The sequence below is a fragment of the Ictidomys tridecemlineatus genome, chromosome 5, assembly GCF_052094955.1.
Source record: "Ictidomys tridecemlineatus isolate mIctTri1 chromosome 5, mIctTri1.hap1, whole genome shotgun sequence".
Classification (NCBI taxonomy): Eukaryota; Metazoa; Chordata; class Mammalia; order Rodentia; family Sciuridae; genus Ictidomys; species Ictidomys tridecemlineatus.
The window spans coordinates 35,131,346-35,145,757 of record NC_135481.1 but is presented as its reverse complement, the minus strand read 5'-3'; the positions used below and the strand labels follow the sequence as shown (position 1 = coordinate 35,145,757).

Genomic DNA, 14,412 nt, shown 5'->3' with positions numbered 1-14,412 from the left:
TGGTGACACAACGTATTTTTCATTATACAAAAAATTAGGATACACACACACACAAAGAAAAGAAAAACATTGTAACTACTCAGAGCAAATAATAAATTCTGTAGTTTGTATATAATCCCATAAAAATGCTACTTCTCAGTCCTACAATCTCATTTCAATTTTAGTATGATGGCTATACATCCTGTCCACTGGTGACTGGCTACAACCGTGTGATTCTTGCGGAGTTTGACTACAAAGCTCAGCCACTGGAAACCTTCCCCTTCGATCAGAGCAAAGAGCGACTTTCCATGTATCTCATGAAAGCCGACCTGATGCCTTTCCTGTATTGGAATGTCATGCTAAGGTAGGTGCATCACCTGGTCCTGGCGTGGAGGGCACCCCTTTTAGCAACTGCACCACCTTATGTAGGGTCATGATTTCAAAGAGGCCTTGCAGCTTCCACCTAAAATGGGATTTGTTAATGGACGCCCCCCGCCCCCCACACCTGCCTCCATGCTGTGCCATTTCTCATCAGTGATGGCAGCCCTGAAGGATTCAGAGCCTCAGCCACATTAGAAAAAGAGGGATATCCTGGATGAGGAAAGGGGTTGGCTCTATCACCCACAGGGAATGCTGCCTCTTCTCTTCATTATTGGCAGTGAACATGACTTCTGACTTTCATGTTTTGGTCTTTTTTTGTTGCTGGGTGAATAAATAAAAACAGTAAATCATTTTCACATGCTACTTTACTTTTGTTTTTATTATGTTTGGGGAAAAATAAAAGTGATTAGGAGCACAGACTTTGGAGTCCTGCCTCTATTTGAATGATGCATCTGCCACTTACTAGTTTTATGTCCTGGGTAAGTTGCTTAAACTCTGTGTTTAAGTTCCTTATCTGCCAAAAACTGCCCATCTCCTAAGATGGAGATTAATGCGATAACATATGAAAGAGCCAGGTAACAGTAGGCATGTAATAATAGTAGAGTAATACAAATTAATAATTCGTATTCCAAAAATTGATGATCTTTTTTGACTTTTCCAAACTCAGATAAGATTGGTAAGTCAGGATATCCAAATCAGTGGTCATCAACCAAGAATAATTTTGCCTTCCAAGGGACATTGTTGGTTGCCAACAACTGGAGGGATGTTACTAGCATGTAGTGGGCAAAGGCCAGGATACTGCTAAGCATCCTACAATGCATAGGATAGCCCCCTGTAATAAGTAATTATGTGGTTAAAAATTTCAATATGGCTAAGGTTGAGAAACCCTGATCATTTAATTCATGAGCAAGTGAAAGCAGTTTGCATGTAATGGAGGCTTCATACAGGTTTGCTAAATTGAGTCAGCATGTCCAGGCTCATACTATAAGTCAATGTCAAAGCTAGGACTGGAAGTATATTTGTCTTCTAGTTGTGGGATCTTAGTGGACAAATCTTACTTTGTGTGGTGATAAAAGAATGCTCTGTGAGCATCGTCTCTCTTTTAACATCCTAAAGGCTGAAGTCATCCTATCTCTTTTACCTCAAGTAACTTCTATATTATTTCTTTTTAGGGGTTACTGGGGAGGACCAGCCTTTCTTCGGAAATTGTTTCATCTGGGTATGAGTTAAGGATGGCTCAATCTTGCTCTCCTTGGATGGCTTCTATATCAGAATTTCAGATGCTGATTGACCCAGAATGGAATGAAAGACTAACCCTATAAAGAGTTTCTTGCTGGATGATGGTAACTTTTTCAGTACCTCAGAACAGCCACTATGTGGGCTGCCCAGGGTGGACTTGGTTGTTTGGAAATATTCAAATGAAAGAATAATAGACTTCTATTTTCTAAATAAAATTTTGTCATTGATTGATTTTTCTGAGATATTTCTATCTTGAACAGTAGGAATGAAAACTTACAGCATTTGGAAGAGAAAAATGGTGTTGGTAGAATAGTTTACTGCTAATCTACCATGTGTATTCAATTTATGACTTCACAGAGCCTATTCAGGGTCACAGAAGAGTCATTTTTAGGGGAAAAGATTGTTTCAAACACAGTGCATGGCAGCCTTGACTCTTCCTGTTTCAAGTCAATGTCAAAGCTAGGACTTGAAGTGGGTTGTCTTCTCCTAGTCATGGGATCTTTCCACCTTAGCAGATAATCTTACTCGTGTGCTGATAAGCATGCTCTCTGAGCATCCTGGTCTCTCTAGAATCTTAGCTTTGACATTGACTTGTAGACTCAGCAGGTGGACTGGTAGCTCAGTTGCCAAGGTCTCGGCTTGGCACCAGAATCACGAGCCACCACACACCTTTGTAGGTTCAAACAGCAATTCTTTATTCCCGCTCTCACAACGCCTCCACACAGGTCCAGGGGCAATCTTGTTCTGCCGTCTGCCTGCACAATTCACCTACTCCACGAGGCTATCTCCAAATCCCATTTTAATCTCACGAGAACTCAACGGGAACAAGCAGCAGGAACACCCTAATCCCAGCAATAATCTTCAACCTCCAACTTCCCTAAAACCCATTGTCTTAAACTGGCAACGCCTTAAACTCAAGGAGCCGGTTACTTCCTCAAACCTGATCAGCTCTAAACCCCGATCCGCCTTGGTCCTTGAGCAAGGTCACCTTATTAAAGCATGCATGCAATGTCCCATCGAATGTCCTCTAAACAGCATGGGGTACGCTTGGCAAGGAAATTTCGATGCGTCATTCCTACTTGACAATGGCCCTCAGCACTCAGCTGCTGCCCTTCTCGGTCCTCTGTGCTCTTTGTGCTTTCTCCAACTAGTGATCGAACACTACGGGGCATGAGGACCAGCACATTACTTGGGATATGGGACTCCTATACTGGGAGATTTATGCTCCGAGAGTCCCCATCAGCCTGGCTGAAGCTTTCTTAGAACTAAACTGTGCTGAATCTGAGATTTCCTGCTCAGTTCTCCTTCCTTCCGGCTCTCCTTTATCAGGATTTCAACATGCATCATGGTCTGAAAGCACACCCCACCTTTTCCCATTCTTTCTCCTTCCTCCTTCACCAATGTTTCTCCCACTAAATCTTTTGCAAATCTGATTCTCTCATGGCACCTGTTTCTTAGAGAATGTCCACACAGTGAGTTGGGTTAGAGGAATCCTGATGCATGTGGCAAGCATTTGCTCAATTCAGCTCCAAATTTGGTGAAAAAGGTTGCAAATGAGTTTGCACTGGAGATATTACAGGAAATATTTCAGTTTACTTAAGTGCAGTGGTAGCTTCAAAATAATTTGCTCCCAATCCATTTATTGTGGAAGTTTAGTTTTAGTTTAGTATGGCTTCTTGAAGCCATGTACATTTCATATTTATAAATGCTCCCAAGGGGAAAGACCTAACAGTCTCTATAATGCCTTATTTTTATAACACTGATTTCTGCATTTTCAGAGAATGGGGCTGCAATTCCTGGGCATGACTGAAGCTCTGGGTGGAGTAACTTTGAAATCCTTACAGAGTTAACTCAAGCCTCCTGGGTCTGTTTATGACAATACATACTACCTTCAAGCATCAGGGAATCACTTCAGGGAGCACATTATTCCAGACAGAATTAATTGCGAAGGCTGGAGGGAGCAGTGATCACTGTTGGTCAGCACATGGGTCTCTGCTCTTATTTCTCTGAGCTAGGAAAGATAGAAATTGTACTGAAGTCCAGAAAAACTTAGTCTCTGAAATCTCATCACCTTATCACAATGTGGGGTTTTTCCAGGGAGAGGTCTTCCCTTGGGACTGCCTTTAAAATTAGGAGCAGAGTGCAGGAAAAGGGGTGGGACCAGGGTCGGGGTAAGGGTGGTGGTTTCTCTGAGGGTGGTGCCTCAACATAGAGGTGAGGTTGAAGCTCTCACTGAAAGATGTCTTCAGAGTCCCGAAGTGACAAAGTGCTGGGCCTACTGACTCAAGGAATTCCCTTTAAATTCTTCACCACCGTCTTCCTTGTCACACATTCTTTTTAAAAATTTTTATTAATGCATTAAAGTTATACATAATAACAGGGTTCATTGTGACATAATCATACATGATGGAATATAATTTGCTCCATTTCATTCCCCAGTTCTTCCTCTTTCCCTCCCCTCATCCCTCCACCTGTTCTCCTTCCTCTACTCTGCTAGTCTTCCTTCTATTGATTTATTTATTTTTAATTGGAGCTTTATAGATAGATATAATAAAAGTGGAATTCAGTGTGGTACATTCATATGCATACATAGTATAATCTTCTCAGTTTCATTCTGCAATTTCTCCCTTTTCCTTTCCTCCTCTCTCCCCCTTAATTCCCTTCCTCTACTCTACTGATCTTCCCTCTGTTTTTATGGGATCCACCTCGCTTTTTTCCCCTTTGCTTTTTTCTTAATTCTCACTTTGATGTCTGCCCTGGTGAGCTGTGGTGTAATAATAGACCTGAGGTTGAAATTCAGGAACTGCCAGGGTATGGGGAAGGAAGCTAGACTTCAGTTCACTGGGAGAACACAGGGTTTAAGATGTAGAACATTTTTTGGAATTAACATTTGAAATGTTTTTTTTCCCCTCATGTCTAAATTTTTTTTTTTTTAGGAAATTTAAAGAACAGAGATCAACAAAAGGAATAAAAATGCCTCCCAAATCTACCATCTTGTTGTTACAACTAATAATGTGTGGGCATATTTTTCTTTTTCAATCTAATGTTGTTGCATATAAAGTTATTAGAAAAAAATTGAATCATATTGTAAGTGTTGCTTTATGATCTATGTTTTATACTAATATGCACTGAGGGCTAGTGGTTGATTGTAGAGAGGAAGCGATTAGTGTGCAGTTACTTGAGGAGCTTAGGGCATGTGTGCCAGCTGAGACAACTGCTAATTAATGAGCCCAAGAAAGGTATGTACCTAGTAGGGTATTGATAAAGAGCTGGCACTAGGTAATTTTCACATATGATTCTTGCAACAACCCTGTGAATGAAATTATTAAAGACAGAGAATATTTTTTTTTTTTGAGGAAGGTGATTTTGGTAATGCAATGCTTAAAAGTGGCTCAGTTGATTAAAAAATTGCATTGGATAACTCTGGTCTGATTCTAAAAGAAATTCTCCCTTTCATTCCATAAGACCACAGATATTCATTCAGGACAGAAGTATTTTGATCATCTTAGGGAGGGAAGAAACAACAACAACAACAACAAAACAGAAAAAAAATTTTTGGGTAAGATGAGGGCTTCTGAATAAATTAATAAAAACTAGGTCGGTCAGGTTTGTTAACTGACAAGGAACTAAGGAAATTGCTTATCTATATGCTGGAAGAAGTCAAGGTTAATACTTGGCAATAGATAGGCAGAAAGGTCCCAAGATGCAGTTGAGAAAAAGATGGGTGGTGAGACAATTTTCTATCCCAATATTGAGTTTTAAAAAGTAACTTCCCCAGTGTATAATATGCCACAGACAACCCTAAATTAGTATAACTTTCCATATTTGCATGTAGTGGGACTCATATGATTACATCCCTCAGGTACAATCTGAAAGCACTCCCAGGCCTGCAGGGAACAGAGGCTGAAGAAGGGCAAGGGCTGGGGGGCTGTGCTAGGCATGAGCTGGGTTTGGATCTTTTTGAGGGATGACCCAATGGAACAGGCTTTAGAGTTACTAGAGCCGAATGGTGTCCAATTCAAGTGCATTAATTCACCATTTCCTCACTGGAAAAGAGGCTCATGATATCTTCTTTATAGAATCGGTAAGAGGATTGAATAAATAAAGGTAAGGCTCTTAGCAGTTTGGCAGTTAGTAGCAACTTTGTGGTTGACTTTAGGAGTAATGAAATTTCTTCCCAGGCTAAAAATTCCTGCCTGTATGGCAGATATGGAACCATGACAAGGCTTTCCAGCATTTTTTTTTTGCCAACTGAAGGGTGGGTGGATTCTCTTTTTTTTGCTACTACCCCACCTTTCTATGTTATTTCAACAGACTTTCAGACTTGAAAAATCACTAGTGTCACAGATTAATTAGCCAGTGTTGGGAGTGGCCAAGTGCAGGTCTGGATCCAGCCATTCTGGGTCTGAATCTCAGTTTTGCCTCTCACTAACTGTATGACCTGGAGGAAGTCATTTAAACTCTCTGGGTCCCTGTTTTACTGAGTTATTGTGAAGCTCAAATATGACAAACACTTCTTACATATAAGAAATGCCAAGGACTGTTCAAGGTATAAGCTATTATTAATTGCTGTAAGTCAATCAAAAGTTGACTAGTATAACTACTATTAATTGCTTTAAGTCAATCAAACGTTGACTGGTTGGTCCCTTGTGATTTACAATGATCTATCACCATAAATATGGATGTATTCCTTTCTTGGAGGAGTTCTGGGCAGCTGGTCTGATTCATGGTGCATGGACTTCTTTTTTTTTTTTATTGTTGGTCGTTCAAAACATTACACAGTTCTTAATACATCATCATTCACAGTTTGATTCAAGTGGGTTATGAACTCCCAACTTTACCCCGTATTGCATGGACTTCTTGTAGATTAGCTTACAGAAGGTCCTTTGTATTCAGTCTTTCTTTATATCAAATTATTCCATCTGTCTATGGTATATAAATACATACCATAGGAATATATTGGATATACTATTGAGTATAGAAGATCAGTGAGCAGAAAAATTCCTTATTAATTGTTTCCATAAACATTTCATTTATTGAGTATCTAATACATATAAGGCCCTTGGGATTCATAGACGAAAGTAAGTTCTGCTTGATTATTTATGTGTCTATCATGAGGATTACCATGATGGATGTTACAGTATGTTCCCATTGTATTCAGAGTATGCTTCTGACATATACCAGGCATTCAGAAAAATATCCAGAAGCATTACTTAGGTGCTGAATTAGTTAGGATTCATTTGGTTGCAAGAGACAGAAATCCATCCCAAATAATCCTAAACGAAAAAGGGAAATTACTGGCCCATGCAATCCAAGGGTAGACTTAAGGCTTGGCTTGATCCAGGAGTCAAATATAGTCCAATGTGCTCTCTTTTTATTTCTCAGTCCTTTTCCCTCTGAGCCACTCTTCTACTATAGATAGGTATTCCCTTTGTGGGCAGGGAAGAGTGCTATGTACATGTCCTTTCACCTTGACCTCCTCCAAGGAAAAAACAACTTTGCTTTCTAAATGTCCCTAGACTAATTCCAGGGAAGAATTATAGTTACCACTGGATAAACAAATAAAGGTGTTTTCCTTATCTGAATGAGTGCAGGGATTTATCTTCTTGTGTCTAGTTCTTTATCAGTAGGACCTGGAATTTAGTACGTAAGGCACATTGTAAGTACTCAGTCAAAATCTAGCTAAATTGTGGTCACTTCTCACTCCACATGTAGGGGAATAGGGCTGGCAATACAAAGAAGAAAATTGGTAAAAAAAAATGTTCTAAGCATTTGCAAACCATTATTATCTCTCTGGTCCTGAGCTAGACCTAGAAAGACAGAAGAGTGGAAGGTCCCCAGGCATGGGATAGAGGTGAAAAGATCTGGGTGCTATAGTTAATTTAGTATAGATAAAATATTGGACCCCCAAGGAAGTGGGGTAGGAATTGGGTTGCTGGAGGCCTTTGGGATGGATCTTTTCTGACACTTTTATTCCTTTAGCTCTATCCTCCACCTGTTATCCTCTGCCCTCTACCCTCTGATGAGTATGGATGCCCTGTATCAATGGTCTTTCTTGCTGCTGGTTTCTGGTTGGGTCTAACCAACAGGGATGTGATAAGAGATGGGAAAGAGGACTAAGGTTGACCTTTTTATTCTTTTGGTTCCCTCTCTGCAGGGTTATCTTCATGATGAGGTAAGAATAGTAATTATGACTACAAATTTATTGACTTCTATAGAAATTTGATAGGTTAAACATTAAAATTTTCTAATACTTTAAAATATTGGGCTATATTTCAAAATATATTTTTGTGGTGCTGAGGATCAAACCCAGGACTTTAAGTATGCTAAGCAAGGGCTTTATCTTATGAATGTTTTTGCATCTCTCTCTCTCTTTTTTAGTAATTTTTAAAATTGTATTTGCTGAAAGTATCAGTCTGAGAAGAATTAGATTAAAAAATACAAGCAAAATGAAAATCAAAGCCCCAAGCTAGTTTCTTCAGCAGAGATTACTGGATTGCATAGTAGGAGCCCTGAGTGACTGCATGTTCCTGTGGTTCCTCTGAGCCTGGGCCCCATATTGGTAAATAGGCCCGTCTTGAGGTATCCTAATTTGACTGAGTCATCTACTTGTTGGGAAGGCTACTCCCTCTGTCCCATATCTTATCACACCCTGTGGTCAGACCCAGTCAGAAATCAAGGCATCAGGAGAGAATGCCACTTATTTGCTGATTCTAAAACCAGTTGTATTTTTTTCAGCTATTTCTATTGATACAGAGGTGAATGCAGTAAGAACAGAGATAGGGAAGCCTAGAACTTTGGGGTGATTACTGAGGGTAGTGATTTAGAGGCTGAGATGACTCCCAGCCATGGATGACTGTGATGAATTGTGGTGCTGCTCACAGAGAAGAAGAGTAGAAAAGAAGGCTCTGGAAAAGAACAGAGACTCCGTCAGCAGGTTAGATTCCCAAATCCCTGCCAATTATGGAGTGGAGTCATGGCCATCTGCCCCAAAGGGATTTTACTCAGATTTATTCACAGAGTAAAACTATAAAGTAGTTTTGACATACAAAGAAATTGGTATTCCAAGCCTGGGTTTAACGGATCTTGCCGTGGCTGATGAATATCCAACTTGTAGGCTAAAGCAGCTGTAAATCTTCCTTTGGGCAGGTTTAAAGGAGACCTTCCAGAAATTGGAAAACATTGGCAAACTCTTTGGCACAGGAGCCCTGTTTGTAGGCACAGGCTCATGGATGCAAGAAGCAAGCAATGAACTGAGAATAGTGGATTGGAGGGGTGGTGGTAAGAGGCAGAGGGTGGAGAGGAGAGAGAGTGGTACCCCTGTGGATGGGCCCCATTAAAATGGGAAGAAATTACTTAATCCCTTTATGAGAACAATGTGAAGATATGGGGGAAGGGCATTGGGACTGCAATGCTAACTGCCTTAGGCCTCTCTTCCCATGTTGCTTACTGTCAGTCAGGGCTCTCCCTCCTTAGCCTTCCTACTGTTGAACTGGGTACCATCTCTGAATTTTCACAATATTGTGGCAGAAAACTCTCTATTACCCCATAGCCCTATTTGAGCAGAGATACAAGGACTTCAATTGTAATTATTTTTACTCTAGCAAAGATGATTTTATTGGCTTTACTCCCCCCATTTGGTAATACCTAACTCACAAATCCACATTTACATCCTACTATGACACCTTATATCCAACTAATTAGTCATTATCTTTAAATGAGAAATCCTTTCTAATGGTTTTTATGTGCAAATACAATATTGCAAGTTCCTAAACATCAATGACTATAAAAACAACATAGCTAAACACTATGGACTGAATGTTTGTGTCCCCCCAATGTGGGCATATTTAAAGAGAGGGCCATTACAAGAAATTTTGGTTAAATGAGGCATAAAGATAGGGCCTTGGTCCAATCATTAGTGCCCTTATTTCAAAAGACATCAGAAAGCACTCTTTACACCATGTGAAGGCACAAAAGGCAGTAGTCTGAAAACCAGAAAGAGAGTTCTTATTAGAATCTGACAAAGCTAGAACCCTAATCTTGGACTTTTAACTACCAGAACAATGAGAAAATCGATTTCTGTTGTTTAAGTATATTAGTTTTCCATGCCTGTGACAAAGTATTGGAGATAATCAAGTTATATGGAGGAAAGATTTATTTGCACATGGTTTCACAGGTTTCCAAGCATGACTGATTGGCCGGATTACTTTGGGCCTTTGGTGAGGCAGAATATCATGGCATAAGCTGCTCAGGTCATGGTGGCCAGGAAGTGAAGAGAGAAAGAAAGGTATGCCCTTAAAGGACATGGTCCCAGTGACTTAACTTCCTTCTACTAGGCCCTACCCCTAAAGGTTCCACCAACTTGCAATACACCAGGAGCTGGGTATCAAGCCTTCAAATACATGTGTTTTGGGGGGACATTCCCACACCACAGCCTTAAATCACTCAGACTATGGTATTTGGTTATAGTAGTTAAAATTGAGTAAAATAGAAATTGAATGGTGTAGTTAAGATGAAATTTTGTTTTTGAAGAAATTTATAAATTTAGAAAAGGGCAGTAGTCATTTATGACTAGGAACCATATATTCATTGTTAGAAGGCCTGAAGCATTTTCATGGGAGATAAATATGGGAGATGAGGAATGGAACTGGGGTTTGAACTTTGGTCTGTCCTCACAGTGTCTTGGGAAAATTGCCCATGTCAGGATTGCTCTGGAAGTTTTCTTCCAGTTCAGCACTGTTCTGTTTCAGCTGAAGGTGTAAAAGAAAAGGGAAGACTGTATTTTTCTAAATCTCCTGTCTTAGGTAGCTGTCTGTGACTGTATAAAGTACCTGAGGAAAGGTTTATTTTGGCTCATAGTTTTAGAGGTTTCAGTCCATGACTGATTGGCCCCATTGGTTTGAGCCAGTGGTACACAGGGCATCATGGTGTAGTGTATGGTGACAGAAGCCTGCTTACCTCATGGCTGGGAATTGGAAGAGGGAGAAAGGCTTAGGGTTCCATACATTTTCAGGGCATGCCCCCAGTGACCCAAGAACTCTCACTAGGCCTCACCTTTTAAAGGTTCCATCACTTCCCAATAGTGCTATGAGCTGGGTACTAACCTTTTAACATATGGCCTTTAGAGGACACTCCAGATCCAAACTATAGCATCTTCTCATTTGCCAAGTAGCAAAAAAAAAAAAAAAAAAAAAAAAAAAAAAAAAAGAATTTACTGATTTAAGTATTTAGGAAGTCTTGAAAGATCAGGCATGGTTGTATTAAGAAGCTTATTTTTTTTTTATTGAATTTTTTTTACTTTCCTGTTTTTGGAGGGGGAAGGGGTCCTGGGGATTAAAATCAGGGGTATTAGACCACTGAGCCACCTTCCCAGTGGGGTTTTCTTTTCTTTTTCTTTTTTGTATTTTATTTAAAGACAGAGTCTCACTGAGTTTCTTAGTGCCTTGCTGTTGCTAAGGCTGGCTTTGAACTCAAGATCCTCCTACCTCAGCCTCCTGAGCCACTGGGATTACAGGTGTGTGCCACCACGCCTGGCCAATTTCTTACTTTCTTGATCTCTCAGTTTTCTTTGGGATGGTTCCTTTCTCAGATAGATGCATGTTAACAAAAATGGGCCCTGGCAGGGTTAGACTTTCCTGGTCTTTAGTGCCCATGGTCCCAGAGGCTGTGTCTTCTGTTACAGAATACCTGATAAGAGCTTTGATGACCCAAGCTCTTGGTGGCCTTTCCTGGATCAATCACAGATCCATCCTTAGGAGAGACAATTGGTATCTCAGTCCTGTGTGAGCTACATGCTCTGAGACTTGGGGTCATAGGTCATCTCCCAGGAGACACTGGGGTTAAAAAAAACCCATGTTTACAAGGATAAAAAAGTGGACACATCCTATCTGATCCATGATCAGTGTCATTTGCTCATTCTGCAGTTACAGATTGTGTGGGGCCTGGCTGGCTGCTAGGGGCCCTCAGCTAAATAAGAAGAGCTTGTAGAGTAAAGGAAGTCAGTTTCTTAAAGAGGGATCTTTTAGTCCTCAACACAGCATCGTTCTGAGCAGGCAGGAGAACTACAGCTCCTCCAGGGAGAGTGGACTCTGGCCTGCTGACACCATGGCTCCCGCCAGCACTGGCTTATAATAGCCTTTCAGGCCTCTCCAAGGGCTTTGTGACAGAACCAAAGAAGTAATGGTATGCAAAGAAGGAGCAGCAAGGGTACAGCCCTCCTGGCTTACTGCTGGAGCCTGGGCTGTGAGTGTTCAGTTCCAGAAAACTGGAGCACCTGCCTGCCATGGAAACCAGGGGTCCCCGTCCTTCCTCCTGACCTTATTTTGTAAACTATGCCTAAAGATGCTTGGTTTGACCAGTTAGAAGTCACACCATGATGTGGGTGTTTACCTCTTCTGCCTGGTTAGCTGGCTGCTCAGTAAGCTCTGGGTAAGGGAACCAAACTCACAGTCACAGAGAGCCCCTGGCTGTGTCTCCAGCCACCTTCTTAACAGCTTACAAGGAACAAGGATATGGAGACTCCATGAGTGACACAGGCTGTCTTTTGTTCCCATTTGCACACACTGTTGGAATGCCCCTGATTTTCTGTCCAGAGAGCTTATTCATTCTTCAAGACTTCTTCTGCATCCTCAGGGAATTGTCCTTAAAATCCAGCTCACACTGCTGTGTTGCTGGATCTCACTGGTCCCAGCCCCAGAAAGCAGAGGCCTTGCTTCCCCCTCACCCCTGAAGGTGCTCAATAAAGGAATGTATCAATGAGACAATGGAAAGGGTAGTGCTTACTGCTTTACAAATGTATACCAATGTGGGATTTTATTGTTTTACTTCAACCTCATGTTACATTATAAGGCATTTATGGACAAAGTAGTCACAAGCTGACCCATTAAGTTCCAGATTTTCAATTCTGTGAATATTTCAATGAAATATTAAAAAAGGTGAGAGTTCAAAATCTGGAGCTTAGGGGCTGGGGTTGTGGCTCAGTGGTTGAGCACTTGCCTAGCATGTGTGAGGCCCTGGATTCGATCCTCAGCATCACATAAAAATAAATAAATACAACAAAGGTATTGTGTTGAACTACAACTAAAAAAATTTTTTTTTTAAATCTGGAGCTTATATATATTATATTAATGTTATACTATAATCATGATATTATTATGATGTTCTTATTAGTTTATTATATATTATATGCTATCTTTATGTTTTTATGTGTTCCATGTCTGGAACAATGGGACAAAATGGGTTTACATGGATTTCTAATTTCTCTTCTAAAGTGAGACATGATGCTTGGGAGATAAACCAGTATTTTAAATAAGACATGGGGCTTATGTTTTCAGTAGGTGACATTTAATGTACTTTAAGGGCAACAGTAGAGAACAAAACTAACGTGAGGTAAAATATGGCCATTTTGGTTAAATTCTGTGGGTGCTGGGAGGAGGGCAATGCCATTTCCCTCTGAGCCAAGTTTGCTCAGTCACAATCAGTATCACAATCATAATCAAAATGATTCTAGTTGCTAAAACTAATTGAACACTTTAAGGCAGATACCAGGTCAGGAGCTTTGCATGCAGTTTCCTATTTAATCCTTAGGACCTCATTGAGGGAGGGCATTATCTCTTGTTGTACAGAGAGGACTGAGGCTTAAAGAGAAGTAACTCGCCCGGGGTTGTGCTAGGAAGCCACAGGTCAGATCAGAGCCACAGAAGGGCAGCCTCTCTTTCCGATATTGTCCTGTGGTCCTTGCTTTTCCTCCGGGTCAACTTGGATAAATAAAGTGTAAAACTTGTGTAAACACTAGATTTTCTCTTGTTCTCTTGCTCTATCCCCTGTCCCCATTCCCTTTTCTGATTTCCTGGATTCTTTGTTTATTTCAGGAGATGGGCAGCATTGGAAATACAGGTTGTAAATAAGATAAGGACATTTCTAAAACTGGAATTTAGGCTACATTGGTCTACTGTGAAGCAAAAATTTTGAATTTTGGAGTCTTGTAAAATCTGCAGTGCTGGTCATCAATATTACACAGGGATGAAACCTGTAAAGCTATGAGAGGCCTTGATGAGCTATAGTTGGAGGATCACACTGTGTGGGCACACACAAGCATGCACTTATCCAGTACTTCCTTGGGTTGCTCCTGGGTTCTGCCTTTCCCTGTTTACATTTGGGCTTGAGGCCTCATTCACCTCTGAGTATTTTCTCCTGCTGTCCCTGGTGTTAACATCCCCAGAACTCTGTATATTTAAATTCTTTTTATTCTTTGCAGAGGAGTCTTGGCCTTTTCTGATGATCTCATCTGTGAGTAATCACTCTAGTTTCTGTTTATCAATTGATTAAAAGTGATAGCTTTCAAACCTTTTCTGAGGCATTTTTGTATCCATTGATTTACCAGATTTTAGGATTTTGGAGGATGAAGACCTGTTTACTGTATGCATTGAAGCCTTACTTTGTATCTATCCTGGGCCTTAATACTGGGGAACTGCATGTCTGTGGTTTCCAAACCTGGTGGTACCAATCAGCTTGTTTCAAATACATTTTGCAAGACCTTTATTTGAGATTCTGTCTAGCTTGGTTTGGGTAGAAGCCTGCGTGTTATGAGCAGGTGGCTCCCATCACTATGTCATCTACCTCTGCTGCAGTGATCTCTCCTCCAGCTCATATCATGGCTTCATGAGGGCAGAGGAGGGGGCTCCATAAGACACTTGGAGAAAAGCTTGGATCTGTTGGTAGGGGCTTAAAATGGATTTTAGCCCTACCACACACCTCAGTGGCCTGAGGTAGTTTATCTGGATTGCCAGGTAGTAGTGAATGATTTGGTTGGGA

The 14,412-nt window shown here is 40.8% G+C and overlaps 1 protein-coding gene across 6 annotated transcripts in view; it reads left to right on the top strand.

The window, feature by feature from the left end:
• Window positions 1-1,830, top strand: part of Sqor (sulfide quinone oxidoreductase) — a 47,180-nt gene extending 45,350 nt beyond the window's left edge. For all 6 annotated transcript variants that reach the window (XM_078049673.1, XM_078049674.1, XM_078049672.1 and 3 more), the window contains 2 exons: window positions 165-343; window positions 1,533-1,830. In XM_078049673.1, coding sequence (XP_077905799.1) covers window positions 165-343; window positions 1,533-1,590 — 237 coding nt within the window. In that variant the 3' untranslated portion in view covers window positions 1,591-1,830. The remainder of the gene's footprint in view (window positions 1-164; window positions 344-1,532) is intronic.
• Window positions 1,831-14,412: the final 12,582 nt, after the last annotated feature.